Source organism: Miscanthus floridulus, chromosome 4 (genome assembly GCF_019320115.1).
Source record: "Miscanthus floridulus cultivar M001 chromosome 4, ASM1932011v1, whole genome shotgun sequence".
NCBI classification, from domain to species: Eukaryota; Viridiplantae; Streptophyta; class Magnoliopsida; order Poales; family Poaceae; genus Miscanthus; species Miscanthus floridulus.
In genome coordinates, this window is record NC_089583.1 from 110,706,929 (window position 1) to 110,734,029 (window position 27,101).

General features: G+C 45.5%; 2 protein-coding genes and 2 pseudogenes across 2 annotated transcripts; 1 reads left to right on the forward strand and 3 right to left on the reverse strand.

Moving 5' to 3' along the window:
- Nucleotides 1-1,430: 1,430 nt before the first annotated feature.
- On the reverse strand, nucleotides 1,431-2,355 carry LOC136549072 (L-type lectin-domain containing receptor kinase SIT2-like; annotated as a pseudogene).
- Nucleotides 2,330-15,213, forward strand: LOC136552593 (L-type lectin-domain containing receptor kinase SIT2-like; annotated as a pseudogene).
- Nucleotides 15,214-16,837: 1,624 nt separating this feature from the next.
- On the reverse strand, nucleotides 16,838-20,738 carry LOC136552594 (DNA repair protein RAD51 homolog A). The gene is made up of 9 exons (XM_066544155.1): nucleotides 20,505-20,738; nucleotides 19,232-19,376; nucleotides 19,016-19,126; nucleotides 18,827-18,918; nucleotides 18,645-18,739; nucleotides 18,454-18,567; nucleotides 17,611-17,740; nucleotides 17,323-17,444; nucleotides 16,838-17,212 (listed from the first exon to the last, which is right to left on the reverse strand). Exons 1-9 carry the CDS (start codon nucleotides 20,607-20,609, stop codon nucleotides 17,089-17,091), a joined length of 1,038 nt encoding a protein of 345 aa, XP_066400252.1. The 5' UTR covers nucleotides 20,610-20,738; the 3' UTR covers nucleotides 16,838-17,088.
- Nucleotides 20,739-22,567: 1,829 nt separating this feature from the next.
- LOC136549073 (uncharacterized) lies at nucleotides 22,568-25,083 on the reverse strand. The gene is made up of 4 exons (XM_066540376.1): nucleotides 24,880-25,083; nucleotides 23,170-24,800; nucleotides 22,790-23,077; nucleotides 22,568-22,721 (listed from the first exon to the last, which is right to left on the reverse strand). The coding sequence occupies exons 1-4, from the start codon at nucleotides 25,066-25,068 to the stop codon at nucleotides 22,568-22,570; spliced, it is 2,262 nt and encodes a 753-aa protein (XP_066396473.1). The 5' UTR covers nucleotides 25,069-25,083.
- Between the last annotated feature and the right edge of the window lie 2,018 nt (nucleotides 25,084-27,101).

Sequence of the window (27,101 nt, forward strand, 5' to 3'; positions counted from 1 at the left end):
CCCAAGTATAGTGCTAGCATAAAATTTGCTTCGCTATTTTATTGACTAATCATTTGTCTTAGTGTTGTTGTAGAAATTCTTAATAGGCTATTCACCCTCTCTCTAGCCATTAGGACCTTACATCCTCGCCTCCGCGACCCCCATGCCATAGGCGAGGAGGGTGACGACGACGGCTTCTGGTGAGCCACCCCTCTCTCCTTCCCCCCTCCCTCCTTCCCTCCATGACCTCCATGTCACCAGAGAGGAGGGCGATGGCGGTGGCTTCTGGCGAGCCGGCCCTCCCTCCCTCCGTAACCTCCATGCCACCGGAGAAGAGGACGAGGTAGGTGGGTCCTTCTCTGGATCTGAGCCCTCCTTCTCCACCTCCTTTGGATCTGAGCCCTCCTTCTCCTCCTCCTCTAGATCTAAGGGATGCGGCGGTGGCTAGGGTTCCGGTGAGCTCTCAGTGTCAGATCTCGCCGTGTTGCAATGGTTTTTTTGGATGTTGCAATAGATGATTTTGAATGTTGCAATGGGATTTTTTTGGGGTTGTTGCAACAGATGTTTTGCGATGTTGTAGTAGTACTGTTGAGATGTTGCAGTATGTTTTCAGTTATTTCAATCTCATATTGCAGTAGTTGTTTCATGTTGTTGTAAGTGTTTTTATTTCGAGCATTGTTTCATATGCTTCACACCAGTATTGCAATAATATGTTCTAAATATTTTAGCTCCTTCAACCTATTGTTGCAGCAGTTAGTTCGGTGTTATTACAATAATATGTTTATGGTGTTTTAGTTGCTTCAACCTAATATTTTAGCTGTTGTTCCTTATTGTTGCAATAATATGTTCATGGTGTTTCAACTGCTTCATCCCAATGTCACAGCTGTTGCTCCTTGTTGTTGCAATATATATGTTTCATGGTTTTTAGCTGCTTCAGCCAAATGTTGCAGTAGTTGTTTTCATGTTGTTGCACGTGTTTTATTCCAGCTTTCTATGTTGTTCGGCCGGGGAGGGGCGAACCGGGATGGACGGGGGCGCATGGTTCGCCAGGGCCAGCGGACGTGGGGGTGCTGTGGCCATGGGGGCACTGGGCATGCAGCATGCTCGTCGTGGGCGTGGGGCGGACGCAACGGGCTGCGGGGCGATCTGGGGCCGTGCGGACTTGCGCGACACAGAGGCTAGTAGGGCTCTTCGTAGGCATCGCGGGTCGCGAGTTCGTCGGTGTTAGTGGGGCTTTTCGTTCGACGAAGACGCAGCAGCGACAGTTCGTGCAGGTGCACGATCTCTGGGCGACGGTGTCGATCCATGCTGCTACCCTGGCCTCGTACCATCGCTAGCGGGTCCGCTCCTTGCGCGCGTCGCCGGGGGGGGGCGTGCTGGTAGCATGCGGTGCGGAACTAGGGAAGGAGCACGCACTGGGGGAGTGCGGACTGAGAAGCGGACAAGGGGGGTCAAGCACTGAGAGGCGTCCGAACGCTAGCGCCCGGATCAGACGTCTGGACGCTAGCAGTTCCGAATGCGAAGACATAGGTCGCCGGAGTCGCCTTGCCGGTGTGTCCTAATTCGGTGGCTAGGTACCCCATAGTGCCCACCACATGTGTTGTCTGCGCTTCAGCTCCATGATCATACAATCTCGTGAGGCCAAAATCTCCTAATCGCCCGTTCATCTCGCTGTCCAGTAGCACATTGCTTGCCTTGACGTCTCTGTGGATGACAATCTGCTCCTAGTCCTCATAGAGATACAGTAGTCCGGATGCCACTCCTCGAATGATGTGTAGCCTTTGAGGCCAGTCTATTGCACCTCTACTTCCATTCCCACCATGCAAGTATTTATCCAAGCTACCATTTGGCATGTAATCATAGACCAAAAGAAGTTCACCTTTGCGTCGGCAATAGTCGAGTAGCTGAACGAGGTTACGGTGCCACAGGCGTCCGATACTGACGACCTCAGCGACAAACTCCTTGATGCCCTGCCTGGACTCATGCGACACCTTCTTCACCACGATGTTCATGCCGGAGTTGCGGAGCGCGCCCCTGTACACACCTCCGAATCCTCCCTCCCCGAGCAATTGCTTGTCACTGAACCCCTTGGTCGCATGGAACAGGTCCTTATACGAGAAGCAGTGCGGTCCGAACGGGACCTCCCAGTCCTCGCGGAGCTCGGCGTACCTGAGCCGCCGCTGTGCTGGGAGTAAATCATGACACCCACGGCCAGCACCAGCGTCGCTGACATTACGACCTCCTGGCGCTCACCAACACCACGGATCAGGCGAAAATGCACGCCTTCCATCCCGTCCCACTCCACCTCCACCACCCCAGCAGCGAGTCTATGGCTACGACGACTCGGTCCTTCTCGACATGCTTCGTCTTCGCCATCGTGTCCCCCTATGACGAGCTAAGCTCCCACGGCCTCGCCTTCATGGTCACCTCGACCAGCAACCTCTCCACGCTAAACACCGGGCAGTACCTAGGCCTCCTCAACGCGACCAACAGCACCACGGCGGCCGGCGGCGACCGCGTCCTGGAGGTTGAGCTCGACACCATCACCGACGCCGAGTTCCACGACATTAACAGCAACCATGTTGGGGTCGACGTCAATAGCATGATATCGGAGCAGGGCCGATCGGCAGGATACTACGACGACGGCGATGGAGGCGCCTTTCAAGAGCTGGCACTGAACAGCCGCAAGCCGATGCAGGTGTGGGTGGACTACGATGGTCGGGCTAGACAGCTAGACGTGACGCTGGAGCCGGTCCGAGTGCCAAAACCTAAGAAGCCTCTACTCTCCATGGCCGTCGACCTCTCCACGATCGTCGTGCGGGGCCCGATGTACGTCGGCTTCTCCTCGGTGACGGGGGTCATGGTCATGCACCACTACGTGCTTGGGTGGAGCTTCAGCTTGGATGGGCCAGCTCCTCCTCTCAACTTCTCCAAGCTCCCTGTCCTGCCACGGTTGGGTCCCAAGTGTTAGATTGATCTCTAATCCTAACTAGACCCAATGGCCCAGTTGGACCTTTGATTCATGTCCTGATTGAGGGCACCCAGTCCACCATGGCTGAAGAGCCCCTATCACACTGTGCTATAAAAAGATGTGGGGGCCGGTGGCTCTTATCACGAAGTTGACCTGAGCCGAGCTCCTCATCAACAAACCCTAATCCGATCTATAGGGCACGCAGCCAGTGATGGAAAGCCACCAACCGCGCCGCCTCCGAACTACATCACCGGACTTCACTGCCTTCACCGCCGGTCACCACCGCGCATCACCGACACCATCTTCACCGACCGTCGCTGCCCGTGCACAGATTACATCGACGAACGTGATGGCATCCTCTGAACCTTCCCCCTCTGCGGTGTCAGGTTCAACACCTTCTCTCTTCCCTCTCTGTCTCTCTAGTTCTACATGTATTAGGATGTACTGCGTCTTTTATCTCGAATAGAATCACTCTACCGGCTAGATCTATGATCCTAGTGATCCTATAGCTTCAACATTGGTATCAGAGCCATTTTGCTAGGTGTAGATCACGACAGGGTCTAGAATCAGACTAGAAAAGAAAATAATCGAATAAGATCCATTCGGATCTGAGAAAAGAATAGGGTTTTCCTAACCCTAACCCTAACTGGGTAAAAGAAAGAAGAGAAGGAGGGCTCAGCTTCAAGTCTACTCAAAACCGAACCCTAAACCCATGAATCAATCATGGGGAAAAAGAACAATGAAACCCAAAACCCTAACCCTAGATCCCCAATCGGTTGGATCCGAGAAGAACAATAGAAAGAATGCAAATCATAAGGGGAAGGGGAGGCCTGCCTCGACTGCTGCTGACACCGCCGTAGTGCGGCTCGCCGGCGTACGAGGAGAAGAGGGCTGAGCCGAGGGCGCTGCTCGCCGGGCTCCGGCCAAAGGGGCGCCGCGGCCAGGCCGCTCGATGGCGACGCGCTCATCTGCTGGACTCACTTGACTCACTCGACTCGCTCGGACTGCGGCTGCGCTGCGGGGAGGAGAGTGGCGAAGAGAGAGAGAGAGAGAGAGTAAAGAAGAAAATGATGCTAGGGTTACGGGGAGGCAGCCGAGCGTCGGTTTTGATCCTGCGACTTCACCGCGCAGCCGTCGGATCGAAACGGACGGCGCCGGTTGATCGGGCCGACTCGCGGCCCAGGTGGGCGAGCGTGCCGCGTGGCTTTGCTGGCCTAGGCCCATGTTGCGTCCTGGGTGCGGGCAACGCGCGCGGAGAGAAGCTAGGCCGGGCCATTTTGCCGGCTGGGCCGAAGGAACAGTGCTGAAATGAATCAATTTTCTTTTTTCTTTTTCCGGTAAATGTTTATTTCCTAGAAATTGATTAATGGCTTAAAGAAAATAGAAAAGAGATTGGTCCTGTGGGCAAAATTCATTAAATTGAATTATTTTTCTGCTGCGTATTTAAACATGTTATTTTCATTATTAAATTTGAACCAACGGGAGAATATAATTTTGAAAATGGTTATGTTTTTAATTGATTATAATATTGTTATTATTCTGACCAATGTTGATTAATGACAATATTATGATGTTATTATGATGAGTTTTAGTCATGCATTGATTCTATTTCTGCCCAACGGTGATGTAGAATTAATGTAAATGACAATTGTATGTTTTAATTTTGACCAACGTTGGAACTAAGGCATGTAATTGTTATTGTCATTATTTATGTTCTCACATTATATGAATTGTGTTTTCAGGTGCATACAACTTGATGGGTTGTATCAATGAGATCCCCACTCTCAAAGGTGACAACTACATGAAGTGGAAGAAAAAGATTGATCTGGCCTTCATCTTGACTGAGGTGGACTGGGTAGTCACCTCACCGTGTCCCGCTGAGCCGGTGGCACCGGTGAGGGAGATAAACGAGGCTAATGCCGCTTGGGCAACCAAAGAAAAGGGATTTTGCATCCTAAAAGATGTCCTATGACCTTGAGCATAGGAAGTGGGTCACTGCCAACAAGAAGTATTTGGCTATGATAAAGAACACGATTGAGTCTGCAATTGTGGACTCAATCATAGAGTGTGACATCATCACCGAGTACTTTGAAAGAATAAAGAGTCAGTTCACTAGCTCTTCAAAGACATGCTATCTAGCTGATAAAGCAACTGGTGACAGAGAGGTACTTAGGTAATGGTGGCATAAGACAACACATACTAAGGATGAGCAATCTGGCATCCAAGCTAAAACCAATGGATCTGGCTCTCAAGGAAGAGTTACTTATCCTTCTAATTTTTGCTTTCTTGCCAAAAGAGTTTGATACTTTTGTTGTCAACTATAACATATAGCCTGAGAAGTGGAACATGGAGAGGCTCATGGCTATGTATGTGCAAGAGGAGGAGAGAATGAAAGCTGCCAATGGTGGCTCTATTAATTATTTGAAAGACAATAAAAAAAAGAATTCTAATGCTAACTCACCTCAAAGTTAAAGGGAAAGGATCCCATGCTACATTAGCCTCAGCAGAACAAGTTCATAGTAGAGAAAAATCAGTGTTTCTATTGCAAGAAGACGGGACATTATAAGGAAGATTGTCCTGATTACTTAAAGATGATCATGGCAAAGAAAGGTGAGAACATTACTATGTTAATAAATGAATCCCTGTATGTACAGTATTCAAAATCTACTTGGTGGATTGACTCAGGTGCAACTGTTCATGTTGCTAATTCTTTATAGGGATTCCGTTCGACGAGGACTACGCAAAGAAGCGAAAGACACGTTAAAGTTGCAAATGGAGTCCGAGCAGATATTGAAGCCATTGGTGATCTTTCTCTAGAGCTTGCTGATAGTTTCACACTTTTACTGAGAGATGTACTTTATGTTCCCTCCCTACAGAGAAACTTGATTAGTGTTTCATGCTTAGACAATGATGGATATGATTGCCATTTTGGAAATAACAATTGTAAGATAACATTTAATAATGCATGTGTTGGTCTTACTATCTTACAAAATGAGTTTTATTTGTTATCACTACGTGATGATATGAATATTGTATGCGATGATGGGAACGTTGCGTGCGACAATGTGAATGTATCCTTGTCCGCGGATGTAAACAGAAAACGAAAGAGAGCTTACGATGCATTGTTGAAATTATGGCACTGTCGTTTAGGCTATATTTCGAGGGGAAGAATAGAAAGACTAGTTAAGAATGATATTCTTCCTCCATTAGAGCTCTCAGATTTAGAACAATGCAGAGAATGCATAAAAGGAAAGTATATAAAGAAAATTAAAAAAGATGCCAAACGAAGCGCAGGAATTCTACAGATTATTCACATAGACATATGTGATCCGTTTCCTATAAAGAGTGTGGATGGTTATGATTCGTTCATAACATTCACAGATGATTACTTCCGTTATGGCAACATTTATCCAATCAAAGAAAGAACAGAAACATTGAATAAATTTAAGATATTTAAGACATAAGTTGAAAACCAACATAATTTAAAGATTAAGATAGTCAGGTCCGACCATGGGGGGAGTACTACGGTCGGCATACCCCATATGGCTAAGTTCCTGGACCTTTTGCAAGGTTCTTACAGGAGAATGGCATAGTAGCCCAGTATTCTACACTGGATGAACCTCAGCAGAATGGAGCAGCTAAAAGGTGCAATCGTACCCTGATGGATATGGTGCGCAGTATGATAAGTTACTCCACCTTACCATTGAGCCTATGGATGGAGGCGTTAAAAACCGCCATTCACATTCTCAATAGAGTACCAAGTAAGTCGGTGCCCAAAACATCGTATGAGTTGTGGACAGGAAGAGTACCCTCACTAAACCACTTACGTGTGTGGCGGAGTCCTACTGAGGCTAAAGTATTTAACCCAAACATTGGGAAACTAGATCCTAAAATAGTAAGTTGCTATTTCATTGGCTACCCAGAAAAGTTAAAAGGTTTTCGCTTCTACTGTCCAGATAGACATACAAAGTTTGTAGAAACAAGACACGATGTCTTCCTAAAGGATGAAATGATGAGGGGGAGCATGGTAGCTCGAGAAATTGACCTTGAAGAGAAATGGGTGTATGCCCCCACTCCGATGATTCATGAGCCATTTTTCTCACTACCTGCTGTCGCCGCACCGACAGTACAAGATACTATGGTGCCAGCTCCTATTGTTATTCCACCTGTGACAATAATGAATGATGATGAGGAACCTGCTCTTCAGGATCCTGTAGAACCTATTGCCACAAATGAGGGGGAGCAACAACAGTCTCAAATAGAAGATGTGCCAAATGTGGAGGCCCATAGAAGGTCTCAATGAGTTAGAAAATCAGCTATTCCTACTGATTATGAAGTGTACAACACTAAGGAATTTCAAATGGAGGATGATCCCACCTCATTTGAAGAAGCCATGAGAAGTGATCATTCATCAAAGTGGCTTGAGGCTATGGAAGATGAAATAAAATATATGAATGCTAATAAAGTTTGGCACTTGGAAATAATTCCTAAATGAGCCAAAACAGTAGGCTGTAAATGGATCTACAAAATAAAACAAAACTTGACTCTCAAAGGAATATAGAGAGATATAAAGCATGACTTGTGGCAAAAGGCTTTACGCAAAGAGAAGGGATTGATTATAATAAGACTTTTTCTCCAGTCTCATGTAAGGATTCCTTCAGAATTATAATGGCATTAGTGGCACATTACGATTTAGAATTACATCAGATCGATGTAAAGACGACATTTCTCAACGGTGACTTGGAGGAAAATGTTTACATGGCACAACCAAAAGGTTTTGTCACGGAAGGAAAAGAACGAATGGGATGTCGTCTAAAGAAATCCATTTATGGATTAAAACAAGCTTCAAGACAGTGGTACTTGAAGTTTGATCAGACGATAAGGAATTTTGGGTTTAAAGAGAATGCTGAGGACAATTGTGTTTATGCAAAGTTTAAGAATGGGAAGTTTATCTTCCTTGTCCTATATGTGGATAGCATCATACTTGCTAGTAGTGATGTCAGTTTACTACTGGAGACAAAGAAGTTTTTGTCCTCAAAATTTGATATGAAAGATCTTGTTGAAGCCTTGTTCGTTCTAGGGATCGAGATTTACTGAGATAGAAGTAAATGTGTATAAGGACTGTCACAAAAGGCATACATACAAAGAATCTTAAAGAAATTCAGTATGCACAAATATAGTCCCTCACCAGCTCCTATAGTCAAGGGCGATAGATATGGGAATTTTCAATGCCCCAGGAACCAATATGAGATCGATCAAATGAAAGTGGTTCCATATGCTTCAGCTATCGAAAGCTTGCAATATGCTCAAGTATGCACGTGCCTTGACTTGGCATTTGTTACCGGGTTACTTGGCAGATTTCAGAGCAATCCTAGAATAGAACACTGGAAATTAATAAAGAAAGTCTTGCGTTATTTGTAAGGAACGAAAGGCCTCATGATGACATATAGAAGATCTGGTTCACTCCATATAGTGGGATATTCAGATTCTGACTATGCGGAAGATGGTAGAAAATCCACGTCTAGATATGTATTCACTCTTACAGAGGAAGCTATTTCATAGAAAAGCTCAAAGCAAACCATCACTACATCGTCCACAATGTATGTCGAGTCTGTAGCGTGTTATGAGGCAACGAGGCAGGTGAACTGGCTAAAGAAGTTCATACCCGGTTTGAAGATGGTTGATGACATCTATAGACCACTTAAGTTATACTGCGATAATAATCTGGCAGTACAGTATGCTCACAACAATAAGTCAAGTGGTGCTGCCAAACACATTGACATAAAATATTATGTTGTGAAAGATAAAGTCTGGGATCATGTCATAAGTCTTGAGCATATAAGTACTGAAAAGATGCTCGCGGATCCGCTTACAAAGGCTTACCACCCAACGTGTTCAGAGAACATGTAGCCGGCATAGGTTTAAAGGAAAGCCTATAATTCCTAGACAAAAGAAGGCCCAAAAGTTAAGTATCTATTTCAGAACAGAGTTGTGTGTTGTAGCTGTTAAATCTATCGGCAATGGACCGTGGCAATGAGACATGCTCTATGCGCTAATCTGTAATGGAATGAACAAAAGTAAATGATATGAAAATGAAAGATGTAAGGAGATCAAGGGGGAGATTGTTAGATTACTAATCCTAACTAGACCCAATGGCCTAGTTGGGCCTTTGATTCGTGCCCTGATCGGGGGCGCCCAGCCCACCATGGCTGGAGGGCCCCTATCACACTGCGCTATAAAAAGAGGTGGGGGCCGGCAGCTCTGATTACGAGGTTGACCTGAGCCGAGCTTCCCACCGATAGACCCTAATCCGATCTAGAGGGCGCTCAGCTAGTGATGGGAAGCCACCAGTCGCGCCACCACCGGACTCCACTGCCTTCACTGTCGATCGCCACCGTGCATCACCAACGCCGTCTTCACCGACCGTCGCTGCCCTAGCGTAGACATCGACTCCATGGCGGATGCGAGCGGATCTTCCTCCACTACGGTGTCAGGTTTGACACGTCCATCTTCTACCTCTCCATTTCTCTCATTCTACCTATTGTTACTGCTCTAGTAGACGCTCCAGGATTCATGATACTATTCAACAGCAAGTACCCGGCTAGATCTATGCTCCGAGTGGTCCTATAAGTTCAACACCAAGCCCTGGTCCAAGGTCCTGGATGTGACGCTACCGCCGGCCACAGCACTACTTGTCACCGCGGCGCTAGCAGCCGTCTTCGTGATCATCCGGCGGAGGCGCCGGTACACCGAGGTGCGGGAAGGCTGGGAGGATGAGTTCGGACCACACCAGTTCGCGTACAAGGACTTGTTCCATGCCACCAACGGGTTCAACGATAGGAACTTGCTCGGCGTCGGGGGATTCGGCACCCGTTCGGCTTACTCCATATTCGGTTTGTTCGGCTTCTTTTTTTCAACCGGAACAGTGTTTTTCTCTCTCAACAATTCAACCAGAACAGTATTTTCAGCCAGTTTCAGCTAAAATTCTGCCAGCCGAACAGGGCTAGGAACACTCCCGTTATCTAACCTAGAGGTAGCAGTGAAGAAGGTGTCGCATGGGTCAAAGCAAGGAGTGAGGGAGTTCGTCACCGAGGTGGTGAGCATCGGCCACCTCTAGCACCGGAACCTCGTGCAGTTGCTGGGCTACTGCAGGCGTAAGGGCGAGCTTCACCTGGTGTACGATTACATGGCAAACGGCAGTCTCGACAAGTACCTACACGACCCAAGCAAGCCTGCTCTTTCCTGGCCTCAGAGGTACTGGATCATCAGATGCGTCGCGTCGCGCCTCCTGTACCTGCACGAGGACTGGGAGCAGGTCGTCATCCACCGAGACGTAAAGGCAAGCAACGTGCTCCTAGACCACGAGATGAACGGGCGGCTGGGCGATTTTGGCCTGGCCAGACTGTACGATCACGATGCCACCCCTGAGATGACTCGCATCGTTGGGACCATGGGGTACCTCATGTCGGAGCTCGTGCGCAACGGCAGGGCAACTCCCTCGACGGACGTGTTCGCGTTCGTCGCGTTCCTCCAGGAGGTCATCTATGGGCGGAGGCCAATCGAGCGAGACCATCGTAATGGTGATCCTGTCATGCTGGTCGACTGGGTGGTCGAGTGCCACTGCGGTGGTGGTACGGTTCTCGACGCGGTCGATCCGCGGCTCACAGGAAGGTACAACACAGACGAGTTGAGCCTCGTGCTGAATCTAGGCATGATGTGCCTGCACCCTCTGCCGAGTATGAGGCCTAGCATGCGGAAAGTTGTGCAGTACCTGGACTCCGGCCTGCCGGTTCTTCATGATCTGTCAGACTGTCACCGAGCTACGCGAGCTATGGCACGATGGCGCTGGTGATTTTTTTTTTAATTTTAACACTTTTTTTTGTAAAATAATTTTAAATCTAACACTGTTTTTTAACTAACACTTTTGGTCACGCCTATTGTCATAGGGTGGCGCGGTAGGAGGGTGACGTGGCGAAGACCGGGGCCGCTGACCGGTGACGTAGCAGAGTCTGCCGCGCCACCGATCTCGGCACGGCACTGACGCGCCACGGCGCATGGCGCGGTAGGACCTGGGCGCAGACAGAAGATCGACCGCTTTTGGTTGAGGATCGGCAGCGACGCGATCATGGACCACGGACCTCGGCTTCCTCGACCCCTTCCTGGTGGGCTCTAACCAGGTGGTCTAGTCTGACATGGGGTCGCGTAGCACGGTCGACTACTACGTGTCTAACCAGGGTGCCTTCTTCGACGATTTTCGTGACGGCGATGTCCAACCTCAGGAGGATCGGGGTCAAGACACCGGCCACCGGCGTCGAGATACGTCGGGACTGTCGGTTCCCGAACTAGTTGCTACTCAATCTCGCTGGCAGTGCTGCCGCGACGCATTGAAATGAATATAAAGAAAATAAATGCAGTCCGTATGCAAGTTGACAAGCTGCCACATAAAATTATCATTGGTTTGACATAAGTTCAACATAACATAACCAACTAAGCCTGCAAGTTTCGGACGCCAATATTCGTTCGACGTAACAAATTAAGACCCAGGAGTGTAAGGATCCCTTGGACGCCTCTGTCTCTTCGGATTTGTTGGCAACACATTGGGAGTGTAGCCAACATCGGTGTGGTTGCATCGCCGTTGCATACGGCTCGTACCCTGCAAGTATATGATATGCACGATTACTTATAATCTTTATGATCGTTAGTTTATGGAGCCTACGTATTTAAAAAAACTACCTTTGTTAGTACCTGTGAGGCTCTTTGGGTACCAAGCGGGGCACCATCTAGTCGAGATATGTCGATCTCGTCCTGCGGCCAATCGTCCCTCTGGTCGTGCTGTCTACGAAAGCCCGGGGGGTCATCGTCATCGTCGTCCTCGGTTGTAGGGTCCTTCCTAGTGCTATGATGTGGTGGTGTACGCACTGTGGAAGTGGCACCTATCACCAGCTGAGAAGAGCCGGCTGGTGTTCTCAAAGTGGCTGAAGACATGCCACCTGATCGCGCCGGGAGTGGCGGTTCCACATAAGGAGTGTCCGTGCAGCTCAGCTTCTGAGCTAGCTTCCAGCAGCTCTTCTTCACCTTCTGCATAAATAAACATTAAAGTTAGTGCATTTCCCAAACACATATACACTAAAGAAACATTTTTAGAATAGACAAGTTTATGTTTACCTCCACAAAAGCCTCGAGAACACCTGGCCCCTGCCCTCTAGACTCGTGAAGCCGAAACGCTGCTTCGTTGGACATCCTTGAAAATTGTGTCGCCTAGATATTGAAACATGGTTGGATAGTTTTAGTACACATACTTAATACCAAAAGGATAATAAATTGTACCATTCAAGTATCATACCACGTATCTTTGAAGCGGGGCTCTCTGTAGCTGTGTGTCCTCCCTAGTGGCAACATCATACACATCATCGATCACATCTTTCTCCAAGTCCTCGTCAATCACCTCCTCAGTGTACGGGGGCTTGATATGTGTCCTCGTAGACCCGTGAAGCCACCACAGGTACTCGTCGAAGGTGTGCTGATCGTGTGGAGGACCCACATAGACCGGCTGTCGTTCCCTAGTCTCCCACAAAAGGATGTGCGCGTTGTGTGTCACGCGCTAATCCTTGGTCTTGTACCTCTTCCTGCGGTCATACCTGCAACAAAACGATGCTAGTTGTACCACACACACCTCTGAATTGTAGCTTTGTTATTAATCGATAATGCACCCGTGCAATCCTTGGTTGGTGGAGTAAAGTAGTGGTGGGTAGCCTGTCATTCTTCCAAACTGTCTACAAACCCTGATGGGTAAGTGAATCTTGACCACGTGGAAGAAAATAAGAGGAACGTTGCAGCGATACTCGTCTGACTCATCCCTAGTGACAGAACTCAGATAGTACTTGAGCTCCGAAGTATCCTAAGGACACCAATGCACCTGTACATTTCGTAATTGAGTTAGGTTATGATATAGTGTACATCGAACAAAACACATGTATAATAGTAAAGAGAGCGTAACCTGGTGCTGTGTTAGGACGTCGAGACCGTCCGTATACTCCCTGTACTTGCGCATCGCATTCCCTCTAACTAACTCTGCTTCCATCTAGATATACAGAGCTGTAAGGAGTGTATCATGCCTGTTCCATTGATGCATTGAACACGATAATGAAATAGCCATTAATAATTTAATCATATGTAACTGTCTCGAAGAATATAGTGAACCAAAGTACTTACCGATAAATTAGTATTAAGTGACCTCCCAACGGGCCATCGTTCCCAACACTAAACCTAGAGTAGGTAGGAGCAACCCCCAAGGTTCGCATACCCTGAGGTGCGACGGCAGGCAACGCACAGCTGTCGATACGTCCATGCCAGGACTGCGCTGCCCTAGTTGTACGCCGCTATGTTCTTCCACGGCTGGCATAGTATGTCAAGGAAGATCCAGCTGATGGTGTTGCCCGAGGCGTCTGGCAAGAGAAAAGCACCAAGAAAGTGCTAGAGCCACACTCTAGCGAACCTGTCGATCTGAGCCTCCTCGGCCTATGGGTCCAAATAATCAAAGCGCTCTGTGATCCAGGACGACGAAATACCGGAACTTTTCCTGAAATTGACTAAAGAAAATGGGACCCAATGACTGCAGGAAAGCAATGCAAATATTAAATAGGCTTAAATTGCTCACTTTTTTTTTCTTAGAAGCCTCGTCGTCCGGTGGAGGAAAGCCAGTGAATTGAGCCATCAGCTCCCTCCAGTGATCGTTGTCAACTATCCCTGTCACTGGAAGTCCCCCCAACCGAAGGCCAAAGATAGCCATCACGTCCTGCATAGTCAAGGTCATCTCGCGCAAGGTAGGTGGAACGTGCGGGTCTCAGACCTCCACCTGTTATAAGAATAGAACGACTGTTAGTTGCCTCAAATTTATTATAAGAATGTTTACGTACAAAGAAGACACTCACACCTGTCTACAGCTGCAGTAAGTAGTGCTGGGTTAAGGGGCGGAAGACCATAGTTGACCACACGGATAAGCTCGAGGAAGCCGGCACGCCGTATATACAGCGCGTAATGCTCGTCCCACTGGTGCGCCCTGGTGTGCGTGCGGGGCCTCAAAGTGGGCAATGTCACCTATGCGTCGATGTCAATCAAGATGTGTGCTCAGTGCTGGTCGTCGTACTCCACCTCAAAAATGGAATACAACGGGTGATGCGTGGGAGGAGTCATCCTATTACAAATTGATAAACAAAGGGTTAGAGTATTCAAATTAATAATATTCAAATTAACATTATGTAGCATTATAAAATTTGAATTACTTGTTATGCAATAAGAACACAATATAAAAGCATATGTATATATTCAAAGTAACATTAACAGACATATTAAACAACTTAACTAGAAAAATAAGCATTTGATGAAACTTCATTAAGTCATCCAAATCGTCGTATCACGCACTACTAAGTACCGACAATCAATTCCTAAACCCAAAATCCTAACTAACAGTAACCTAAATCCTAACTACCTAACCAAAACTACCTAACCTAAACCCAAAATCAATCCCTAAACCCCAACTACCTAACCAAACATTAACTATCCTAAATCACTAACAAATTCTAAATCATTGTCCTAACAAATTCTAAATCACTATCCTAAATCACTAACAAATCCTAACAAATTAACTAACCTAACTATCCTAAATCACACCCTAACTAAAATAACAATCATAATAACATGAAATCGAGAGAGCCTACCTTGATATGAGCGGTAGGCAGGCGGGCGGCGTTCGTGGCGCGGCCGGAGTGGGCGAGCGCGGCGGGCGCGTGCGGCGCGGGCGGGCGGGCGAGCAGGCACGGTGGTCGGCGTGCAGGCGCGGCGGCGGCGGCGCTTCGGGCAGGGGCGGCAGGCAGGGGCAGGGGCGGCTCGCGGGCAATATTTATCTAATCCTGCCGCGCCATGCGCCGTGGCGCGTCAGTGCCGCGCCAAGATCGGTGGCGCGACAGACCCTGCCACGTCACCAGTCAGCGGCCCCGGTCTTCGCCACGTCACCCTCCTGCCACGCCACCATGGCGCGGCACAGACATTTCGCCGCGCCATGACAATAGGCGCGGCAAAAAATGTTAGTTTAAAAAAAACAGTGTTAGATTTAAAATTATTTTAAAAAAGTGTTAAAATTAAAAAAAATCGCGCTGGCGCAGATCCAACAAGGGTTTGATTCGTACGTCATGTCACGCGATCCGTCGTCGGCTACCACCAGCGTTTGTGCAGCCTCTTCGACTGTTCTCTCTCAGGGGAGATGATCCTGCTGTTGCCGCTGCTTTTCTCCCTGACCCTGTCCCTGCAATGCAATCAACTTGTGATCCCAACTTAAAAATGTGTTGATGTTTATGGTTGCTAATTCAGCTCGAACAACTTAGATGTGTTTTGGTCTTGTTCAGTTCCAAATTACTGTCCATCTCTGTATGGCGCGTACTGGTGCAAATTTTTTTTTTTTTTTGAAACTTACTGGTGCAATTTTCATAATACGAGTAGACATAGCACAACTGAGCATTAGTAGCTTTTCAGTAGAAAGAGAATGCGGTAGGCTGACGAGGAGCCTGGCGGACCACAAGTGGAAGGAGTCCAGCAGAGGACCATTCACCTCTGATCAAGGCCACTTCATCGTCAAAGCCCAGGTAAACTCATCGATTGAAGTGAAATGTCCGATTTATCTCCTCATCTTCCTCAACTTATCTGATTTATCTCCCCAAAACCAAATATTTTGATTCCTTCAACTATTGAACCAACTATTTTTTATCCACGGGTGATTGTCAAGGCGGTTCTAACATAACGCTACATCAAACTTCTGACGTGGCATCGGCACAACATCAAACCACTAGAGAGGTAAATCAATCAGATAACGTAGATAATTCAGTCAAATAGACTTTACCAAAAACTACCCAAATACTTTTTAACAAAATATGAAATTTAACATTATAAAGTTTGGTTTAATCTTAGAAAAATCATAGGAAATTTATTTTCGCTCAAAAAAATGAAACCAGTTTATATTTTTAATAAAATCATGCTCTATATTATGGTCCATAGATTAGAATTATTTGGATCTTATGGTTTTGTTTTGAGGTTTATTTACCCGTATATGCTCTTGCTATTTGTTATAGTTAGTGTCTACACTAATGACTCATATTGTGTAGAATTTCAAGTGACTTCGACCAGCAACACGAGTGTCCTGTAAGTCTGTAACCACCTGAAAGGTCGTGGACAAGATGTCCGACTAAAAGAGGGTGAATAGTTATTTCTAAAACTTAGTGCCAAGGCTTTTAGACCAAATGGACGTATGTCGTGCAACATCTTCATGCCATGTTACAGTAAAAATTGCTCTGGGCTGGCGTTTCAATTTTATGACTAGCATGGCTCCTATTTTCTGACCTATGCCACCCCCCCCCCCCCCCCCCCCCCCACCCCACCCCACCACACACACACACAAAAAAAAGGAAAAGGAAAGAAATATGTCATGCAAACAAATACGAAGACGTAAACCTTTCATATGTGACGGTAACATTTCATTAATTGAAGAAACAATGGAAATGGACATTTCATTAATTGAAGAAACAATGGAAATGGTCACACAACAGCCAATCATATAGAATCCTTAGTTTTTCCCATCAAACCTGTTCCAATCACAAGTTAGTTTTCCCCATCAACCCTGTTCTTATCACAAGTGAACTCAAAGGTCACCACAAGTCCACAATTCAACCTGCATCAACAGTCAAGAACTCAGGGTAGCGTCAGCTGGAGTCACATATTGTCGTATTCACTAACGACTTCATCAGGATCGGTCATTGTTGTTCTGTGGATCCTTTTCTATAATAATCCCACACTGCACATCCAGCAACTGCTGTGCTAAGCGAACAATAAAACCCAAAATGGGAACCAAACTGATATTTGATACATCATAACTACAATTGCGTCAATATTTGTTGGAATTGTCAGATTACATGCAACACACAACAGGGCAACAGGCATCGTTTTATTTACAACAGGACGCCTAGATCAGTCACAGGCATGCATTCACATCTGTGAAGCAAGGTGAGGCAACACAGAAGTTGACCCAAGGAATGACAAAGCAGACAGCAAACCAGTAATGAATCTGAAGATGCCTGTAAGCATAAATGGTCTCAATCCTTGACATCTGCAACACCTTCAGAAGCTAACTGAAACCTTGCTTCAGCTTCAGCCAGGCAGGGAGAGCTTATTACTTTACAGATCCGCTCCTCCCCTCGTCCTTTGCGAAGAGCAAGCCTGGTAGAGACATCACTAACATTTTAAGGAAAGGCACAGATAGGAATAGAACCAACATTGGGGGCTTGAATATAGATAACTAGTTATGATGAACTGGCGGAACAATGCACCTTGTGGTCGAAGCATGAGCCATGATGTTTCCACCAATGGGCTTGAACTGTGGTCCAGCAAACATAGCAGATCCATCCACTTGTGCTACTACTTGATTGGTGATAACCACAGCTACTCCAAACTGCAGTGACCAATAAAATCAACTTAAGCAAATTGAACAACCATGATTGATATCCAATAGTGTAAACAGAACTTTCTTTTGAAAGAAAGCTAAGACATAGCAATAAAGGTAAAAGGCTACAATTTTCTCAATGACAAAAAATAAAGAATGCTAACTTACAACTGACCTCATCAGCTAACTTCTGAAGGCTCCTCAGGAACTTAGCCATGTGCATTTGCCTCGCTGATAGCTCCCCTCTTCCTGAGAAATCAGTTCTGTACAGAGCTGTGGCACTGTCTACAACCATGAGAGCAAACCTGCAAATGTAGAGATTCAGAACAACAGCTAGTTCTGCTATTATTAGTCATATGGAAACCATGAGATTCATAATAAGCATATACTGAAAACAGGCATCAGCTATATAGTCATATGGATATGTCCAAGAAAGCAGAAAAAAAGCATTTGCAAGCAGAGTTAATGAAAAACACTTCAACATAGTAGCAGTTGCAGTTGCAGCAACAAAAATTATCTGGTTTCTGTATTGGCTGATGTGATAAAATTGTGAGGCAGCATTATCATGCTAGTGACCTCTGCATTGGTATATACAGCCTAACCATAGTATGCACTTAATTATCTGTATGTCCTGCATGGTTTGATATGCTAAATATACACCAACTGTCTAACTATATTATATTTTGACTAGTTAGCTGACATGAAGAGCAATGTATCATGAATAGGTTTGGGACATTCTTATTCAATGCACATAGACTGAAAACTCACAATACGACAGCTGTAAATAATAGTGATTAGTGAAGTTCAGGCGCATGCATATTTTAATGTCACATGGAACCGATGTGGCTACAAAGGATCAATACATTTTATTCGTAAGCAGAAAGATAACCAAAACAAATTTAACTTATTTACCTAGTGCACAACTGATGCTCGCCTATCTATAGTAAGTAAATCATGCTTATATTTGTTATGTGCTCAAACTAACAGACAGTTCACACGTAGTAGATTCAAAACTTGCCTGGTCTCTATCATCATGGAAGCTGCCTCCAGCAGAAGTCTAGACTGATGATCCGTATTATAAGCTCTGGCATAAGCCACGTTCTCTAACACATCAGCACCATTCAGCCCAAACCTAGATTCCAACATGCGCATGATTAGCAATCAAAGTTATGTTATAATCCAAAATAATAAGTGCGGCTAAGGTATAACCTGTCAGCAATCTGCAGGAGCCTTTGTGGTCTGAATGTACCCTCTGCGTCAATATATAGAGCCTTTCCTTCACCACCACCCTGGTCCAGTGGAAGCTGCAATATAAATGGTTTACATATTTGAGACCAAAAGAACAATTAAGGAATGAAATGGAAAAAGGTGTGGATAGATAAAAAAGTCACCTGACATGTAACACAAAGGGTGTGACACAATTGAGTCTTTCCAGAGCGAAACTCACCATATATCTCAGTGATAGATCCTGTTTCTATCCCACCTGTTGCAGGTATGTCATAACAGAATGCTTAATCAGTAATCACAGTGACTTGCTATAGTACACGAAACTAATATCATGGAATATGCAAGCTCATTACCCTCCAAGATCTTATCAAGCTCTCTTGATCCAGTTGTAACTTGAATAATCTCCAGCCGCTGCGCATGAAGTTGACTGGCACTTGTAAATCCCAGTGGAACTATCTTGGATGCTGCAAAAAGTTTGCAGACAGTTATGAGTTGGATAGTGTAATACAGCTTCCAAACAACATAGCCTCAATACAGTTTCAATACATATACAGTCCCATATTACTTGCCTGCTTCAATTATCTTGTCAACTTTAGCTTCACTTATCCCTTTGATCTGCACAAGATCTTTCCTTGGAGTGTAAGCCACAGCCTCCACAGTGTGGAGACCAGAATCTTTCAGCTTCTTCACATCCAATGCAGCTATTCCAGAAGCCTAGACCACAAATTACACACAAATTTAATGTTAACAGAGCAACAAACCTTTTTTATGTTTCAAGAAACTAGTTACAGTTAGTCAGCTACCTAAATGGCACTTAAACAAGGGACTAAAAATAAATTGCAAAATGCAATCATAAGATCCTTTGCTAATGTATATTGAGCTACAATTGAAGAAAGCTATGTACTTGAGCAATAAGCTACAATTGTGCCATATGTTAGTTAAAAGGCCAATATAGTTCAGGCAACAAATTCCTCATTTTCAGGAGTTTGTACAGGGGAAAACTGACTCATCTGAAATGATGTAGGCACAGGAAAATCAACTAACAGAAGAAGATACAGGATGTTGACTTCATGCTTCATTTTTGAAGCAGATTTCAGAAGCAAATACCCATGTCCCATGAATCCACTCGAGAGCCTAGTTATGATTCCAATTGAAAGCACGTCATCTCAGTACATCAATGAATCTAATAAACGTTGACACTGTTTACTACTGCAAATTGTGCAATCCGTGGTAGAAACTAGAAAGGACCAAACAAACCCAGGAAAACCCCAACATAAGTGGACTGCAACTGCAAGCCACCAAAAGTTGCAAGAAAGACTCCCAGTTCACACCCTGAATGAAGAGGCAGGGGCTAGGGTTCCATTTCCAGAAGTTTGTTTCGGATCCAGCAGCAAACAAATCGAAACCCCAATAAACGTTCAAGCTTGACCGCCATTCATTGTGAAGTGGCGAATAATCAAGAACCTAGTTTATCGCAACCCAGCGGAGACAATGTCAATTCAATCACGCATGAACTGGCAACTCCAGAATCTCTCGCAATCTTGCCAGCATTAACGGGAAAAACGCGGCAACAGCTGGGAAAAATCAATGCCAAATTGCCAATTCATCCGCGCATGGACCGGAACATCCAAGAAACGATTGCCCTTGGCTCCACGAAGGGGGCAACAAACGATTCAAGAACCTCCCATTTCTTCGGCCAAGAACCCAGCGCCCCACCCAAAGAACCCGAAACCCGCGACGAAATCCACCTCCATTCCCTCCTCACACGGAGATAGAGCCTCAAGAAAGCCTCAACTCCCGGAGAGGCCACCCATTCCAGCGCGAGGGGAGCCGGGTCCGTACCTGGAGCTGCTCGATGGGGAATGGCCCGTGCTCCACCTCCTCCTGCTCCGCTCCCGCCGCCGAGGTCGACGCCGCCGCCTTCTGCTGCTGCGCCGCCGCCGACATGGCCTTCTCCTTCTCTCACCTCTGCCCGTTTGTTCGGAGATCTCGTTCGTTCGAAGCGAATTGGAGAGCGGCAAAGGAAAACGAGACGGGAATTGGCCTTCTCCTTCTCTCACCTTCTGCTTGCTATTTGGTTGGGCAAAAATTGGTACCAATCAGGCCCTTATTGGACTGGAGATCCTATCGGCGGAGGGCTTTTTGAATTCGACCATTATGAAAACTGGTCTTCGGTGATTTGCCATTTCGTAATGGGGCTTCGCCAGATTGCCATTACGAAACGCGATCCATCCGTCAGAATGCCATCCGAGAGCTTTGGAACCCTTTGCTTCCTCTTCTGCCCCTGTCCGTTTCCTCTTTCAGTCTCCGGTGCTCGCACAGACGGAACGGAGGGGCGCAGAAACGGATCGGCTGCTGCTGCTTCGCCGAGCTCCGAGCGAGGCACCCCCACGGCGAGCACCCCATCCACGGCGAGCCCCCCCCCCCTCCACGGCAAGCCCCCCCCCCCCCCCCCAGCGAGCACCCACCCCCACCCACGGCGAGCTGCCCCCCACGGCGAGCCCACCCAGCGCCCCCACGCCCCCAGCGCCTCCCCGCCGCCCTCCCCCACGCGGGCCATGGAGTACAGCACGGCCACGACACCTCCAAGGTCGGCCATGGAGAACAGCAGGTACTCAGTACCTCGAAGCCGAAGGATTTCAAACAATGAACTCCCTCTTGTTCATTGCGAGTACTGTAAGTGCCGGTTTCTCAAGGTCTTGACAGCGAAGACGGACAAGAACTACGGCCGCCGGTTCTACATGTGTCCAACTCGAACGGTGAGAATAGTTAGCTGTAAATTTTGTGTGATGTATTTTGTGTGATTTGATGACTGAGTTGATTTCATTGGTTTCCCTTTATTTGGCGACAGAGAGAATGTGCTGGTTGTCCATTTTGGGAGTGGGAAGAGGGGTATAAGCAATACTTGGTTGACAATAAATTGGTGCCTTCAGATTATCAATCTGTTTTCGAGTCTACTAAGTTGCCGCAGCAAGTCCTAATTGTCGAAAACAAGGCGAACTGTGGAGAATCAAGCCAGGAAGAACAACTTAAGCAGCTTAGGGAGATAGTAATGCTGCTGAAATGTTTGATTCTTGTTTGTGGACTTGTGTTAGTTAGCAATTTGTATGCAATTGTCAACAGTGGGTGAATCTTGTGTACTTGTATACATTAGCAATTTTGTGTTCCAATGTATCAAGTTTGCAGTAGTAGTAAACTGTCAGATGAACAGAATGTAGCACTTGATGTATGAAATTTTGTCTGTCGAAGTGTATTTGGTAAATAAATGAGATTCTCTGTTCTGTCGAAGTCTGATATCCTAGGCCGTGAATGAAGACAGAATGTAGCCCCATCTCTGTGAATGACAGAATGTAGCACTTGATGAATGACAGAATGTAGCCCCATCTCTGTGAATGACAGAATGTAGCACTTGATGAATGACAGAATGTAGCCCCATCTCTGTGAATGACAGAATGTAGCACTTGATGAACGACAGAATGTAGCCCATCTCTGTGAATCAGTGATTCCCAGTTGCAACCAGGTGCAGGAAAGCCCAGTTGCAACCAGGTGCAACCAGTGATCCCCAGTTTCAGAATAAAGCACATAATACAACTAAGCTGCATACAATCAAGTTTCTCAGTTTTTCCACCAACATAAACCACAAATTTTTCTGTCATTTCTCTGTCATTCATCAAGTTTCAGATTTTCCACCAACATGTCATTCATCAAGTTTCAGATTTTCCACCAACATAAAGCACAGATTTTTCATATATTCCAGTATCACAAGTGCAGTAGTAGTTTCATACAGGGCACAGGTTCTTCAAGTTTCATGAACACATACAACTCATACAGGACACTCAAGTTTCAGTATCACATACAACTCATATAGGACACACAAGTTTCAGTAACACATACAACTCATACAGTTACGAAAATGACAGCTTCTTAGTTTTTTTCCTTGGGACCAACTTCTTCGGTGTCGTTCTCTTCTTTCTTGGTGTTCCTTGAGTAGTGCTGGGAGACCCATCAGTCTCAGTAGGTTGGCCATCTATGCCTTCTCCCATCAATAATGCCAAGCGGCTAAAAAAAGGAAGAAAATTAAGTAACTGTACAATCAAGTTTCAGGAAGTATAGATGGCTGTGTTTACCTTCTTGTCAGTCTAATTGGGCTGTCTTGCAAGATTGCTTCATTATTCGGTTTGGTGGGGCTGGTTACTACAATTGAATCTTGTGCAACAAATGGGACTATAGCGGTTTCATTCAAGGCTTGCACAGTTGCATTCTCAGCTTGCACAATTGCATTCTCAGCTTCCACAGTTGCATTCTCAGGTTGCACAATAGGGTTTTCAGGCTCTTTGGCTTGCTTCTTTGCCCTTTTTGTTGGGACTTTAGCATTTGGCCCATATTTAGTAGTATTTTTCTTAGGCTTTCTTTTCCTGTAGGGAGAAAAAAATATTAGTTGCCTGCAATCAATCAATAAATCAGCATGGTGCACTCAATCAATAAAATGAAGAATAAAAGATGCTACCTTTTCTTTGTCCCATTTAGCTTGCACTTGTAGCTAGTTTCTCCATGACCCAGTTCACCGCACCGCTTGCACTTCCTTTTCTCTGCAATTAGTTGCCTTTTTCCCTTAGCAGCTTCAATTTCTGCATCCTTATCGGCCTGATTGGCAGCATCCTTTGCATCTTTTTTGCTAATGCCACCACTTCCCCCCTCCAGACATCCTTTGATTCTCAGTTTTCTGGGCTTTCCAGCAGGTCTTTTAGCTAAAGGGGCGTGAACTACAAAGTCAAGCACAACTTTAGGCCACTGGGTCTTATCTGGAAGTGGCTCTATCAGTCTCTTATAAGCATTCTTGAACCTTTCCACTGAGTAATAATCATGAACAAAGTCTTCCATCTTAACTTCAGAACTTTGTTGTGCTATTATGAGGACCAAGGCATGTTGACAAGGTTTTCCAGTGTGCTGCCACTGAACATAGGTACATTCATGCAAATGTGACTTGACAACATGCCTGTTATGAGTGCTGGTTGTGTCATGTATCTCTGCAGCAAAAGCACCTACCTTCACAACTGTTAGGTTTCCTAAACCCCTAGTCCTTGCTTTCAATTGTTGTAGTACTGCAGGTAGGATCCTACCATGAAGCTTCTCTGAAATTGCACATCTCTTGTTCCATAGTGTCATTATCATCTCTTTAATCTTGTCAGCAAGCTCAGCTACAGGTAGGTCTTTCCAATCTTTGATCCAATTATTGAAACTCTCTGCAAGGTTGTTGGTAATATAGTCACACTTGATTTCAGGGTTGAAGGCACTTCTCATCCATAACAATTTGTGATGGTTTTGAAGCCATTCCAATACATCAGGGCTAGCTGTGACAATTTGGTTCAAGAAATATCTGAATACTTGAGGCCTATATGTTCTTGCTGCAGGATACATCTTTGAAAAAATATCTCCCCCAAATCTTTTAATAAAATTCTGCATTAGATGCCTAAAACATTCTCTATGTTCAGCTTGAGGGAACACATCTTTTACTGCTTTTTCTAACCCTTTGCATGCATCAGTGCAAATAGCAAGTACTGGTAGGTGTCCTATGGCCTTATGTAGCTGACTCATAAACCATGTCCAGTTATCTATTGTCTCACCATCTATGAACACAAAAGCAAGTGGATACATCCAATTGTGACCATCTATAGCAGTAGCTACAGCCATATGCCCATTCCATCTACCATTAAGTGCTGTTGAGTCTACGTTAACATAAGGCCTACAACCCTCCAAAAAACCCTCAATGCAAGGACTTAATGCACAAAAAAATCTATGGAAGTAGAATTTCCCATCTACCTGCTTTATGTCAATTTCAATGACACTTCCAGGTGATCGCTGCAGTACCTCTGCCCTCCAATTGAACAACATTTCAAAGTTTTGTTGCCAGCTACCAAACAATTCCTCCAAGGCAATTTGTCTTCCCTTCCATATGGTGTCATAATGAATCTGACACTTGTGCTCATCTTGTAGCAGTTTCTGCATGTTTTTGGTGCCTATGGTGGAATCCTTCCTGAGGTGATGAATGGCCTTTGATGCCACCCAGGCACTTGATGGAGTGGTGGTCCTCCTCCTTGCGCTAGAAGTACAGGTATGCAGAGCAATCAAAGCTGTCACCTGTAACAAGCCAATAGCCAAAATATTAGATATTTACAACCAAAAAAATGGTGACATAAAGTAAGCAAAAGTTATACACCTTGACGGTTATCCCATCAGGTTGTGTTCGCCTATTAATATGCCAAGGGCAATCATCTGCATTGCAATCAGCAATGTATCTCTTCTTATCTGTTTTGACTAAGTGCAGTTCAAACTCCTCATCGATTGCAAATTGCTTCATAGCCAGTCTAAACTCTTTCATGTTTGGATACACTGTGCCAATATCCATACAAGGCTTGTTAGGATCATAAGCATACAGTCTTTCCCCTGGTACATGATCATCAACAGGAATTCCAGCACCAGTTGTGTCAATGTCAATGTCAGCAGTTCTATTTCCAGCTGGGCTGTCCCTCTCAGCAGCAGCCTGAGCCTCAGTCTCACTAGGCCTATCATGCTGATCATCATCAGTTCTCAAACCTAAAAGACAGAACAACTGATCCTCATCAATTATATCCAGCACACCCTCACCCTCTTCATCAACTGTATCAGCAATCTGCAGTCTGTCCCAATCAACACCTCCATAACATTCTACAGCCTGTGAACTGCCAAGAACATCACATGTTTCGTGTTCTACAGGCTTATCATTGCTACCAACATCTCCAATTTGTTCTACTGCATCTACACTAACCTCAGGCTCCGCATCGAGCCTGGAGAAATTGGGGAAAATTTGGCAACGTCACTGTATTGGCTTCCCAAACTGAGTTACAGGAATACAAACACTGCAAGAAAGAGGAATCATACCGAATGAGGTCACTCCATCTGCAGTCATGGGGATTTTGATTGCTTTTTGTTACTCTAGCAAATCACCGTGGGTGGGCTCGCCGTGGGTGGGGGCGCTGGGGAGGGGGGCGCTGGGTGGGCTCGCCGTGGGGGGCAGCTCGCCGTGGGTGGGGGTGGGTGCTCGCTGTGGTGGTGGGGGGCCTTGCTGTGGATGGGGGGGCTCGCCGTGGATGGGGTGCTCGTCGTGGGGGTGCCTCGCTCGGAGCTCGGCGAAGCAGCAGCAGCCGATCCGTTTCTGCGCCCCTCCGTTCCGTCTGTGCGAGCACCGGAGACTGAAAGAGGAAACGGACAGGGGCAGAAGAGGAAGAAAAGGGTTCCAAAGCTCTCGGATGGCATTCTGACGGATGGGTTGCGTTTCGTAATGGCAATATGGCGAAGCCCCGTTACGGGATGGCAAATCACCGAAGCCCAGTTTTCATAATGGTCGAATTCCAAAAAGCCCATCAACGGACGTCGCCTGCGGCCTGCAGATGGCCAACCAGTGGGCAAAAGCGGCCTGCGTTTAAGCCCAGTAAACGAGATGGGCTGGACCCCGATCCAGGTTTTCTTTTTGTTGTTTTTGTCGGAAAAAGTCCAAATTACCTTCATCAACTTTCGCGAAAATCCGTTTTTTCTCCTGAACTCCAAAATCATTCAAAATACCACCCTCAACTTTTAAAACTAGTCATCTTACCTCTCTGGCCTTGTTATAAGCAGTTTTGAAGGCGGTTTTGTCTTTGTCTGTTTTATTTATTTTGGCCGAGTTTTTGAAAAATCATAGTAAATCACAGAAAAAATCATAAAATAAAAAATCCAATTTTGTTGGACTCCGCTTGAGTAGATATACACAGTGAACATATAATATAATATGCTTTAGTATAAAGTTTTTTGCTGTGGCTTTAGATCTAAGCTTTATGTAATTAATTGAAATAATTCATAGTTGCAGTTTCTATGGTCCAATTGTGATGAATTTTTTGTGGTGAGATAATTATTATATGATTGAACTGTAGTAAAAATTTCATACTCATTCGATCAACATAAACCTAAATAAAATCTATAACTAAGCTATACATGATCGAATGAGTATAAAATTTTTACTACAGTTCAATCATACAATAATTATCTTACCACAAAAAATTCATCACAATTAAACCATAGAAACTGCAACTATAAATTATTCCAATTAATTATATAAAGTATAGATCTAAAGCCACAACAAAAACTTTGTACTAAAGCATACCATATTATATGGCCACCTTGTATATTTACTCATGTGGAGTCCAAAAAAGTTGAATTTTCTATTTTATAATTTTTTTGTAATTTACTATGATATTTTAAAGATTCAGTCGAAATAAATAAAAAACGTAAAGATAAAGATAAAATCGTCTTTAAAACCAGTAAGATAAAATAAATGATTTTAAAAGTTGAGAGAGATATTTTGTCCGGTTTTAGAGTTTAAACGGACTTCGCTGGGTCCGCTACTCGAGGCCCACCATACCCAGC

Coding starts and splice junctions, on each gene's coding strand:
- LOC136549073 (XM_066540376.1), bottom strand. CDS start 25,068: ATGGATATTGGCACAGTGTATCCAAACATGAAAGAGTTTAGACTGGCT. Junction 24,801..24,879: donor CTGATGGGATAACCGTCAAG/GTGTATAACTTT, acceptor GGCTTGTTACAG/GTGACAGCTTTGATTGCTCT. Junction 22,722..22,789: donor CCAATTAGACTGACAAGAAG/GTAAACACAGCC, acceptor TCCTTTTTTTAG/CCGCTTGGCATTATTGATGG.
- LOC136552594 (XM_066544155.1), bottom strand. CDS start 20,609: ATGTCGGCGGCGGCGCAGCAGCAGAAGGCGGCGGCGTCGACCTCGGCG. Junction 19,127..19,231: donor TGACAAGATAATTGAAGCAG/GCAAGTAATATG, acceptor AACTTTTTGCAG/CATCCAAGATAGTTCCACTG. Junction 17,445..17,610: donor TTCAGAAGTTAGCTGATGAG/GTCAGTTGTAAG, acceptor TGGTCACTGCAG/TTTGGAGTAGCTGTGGTTAT.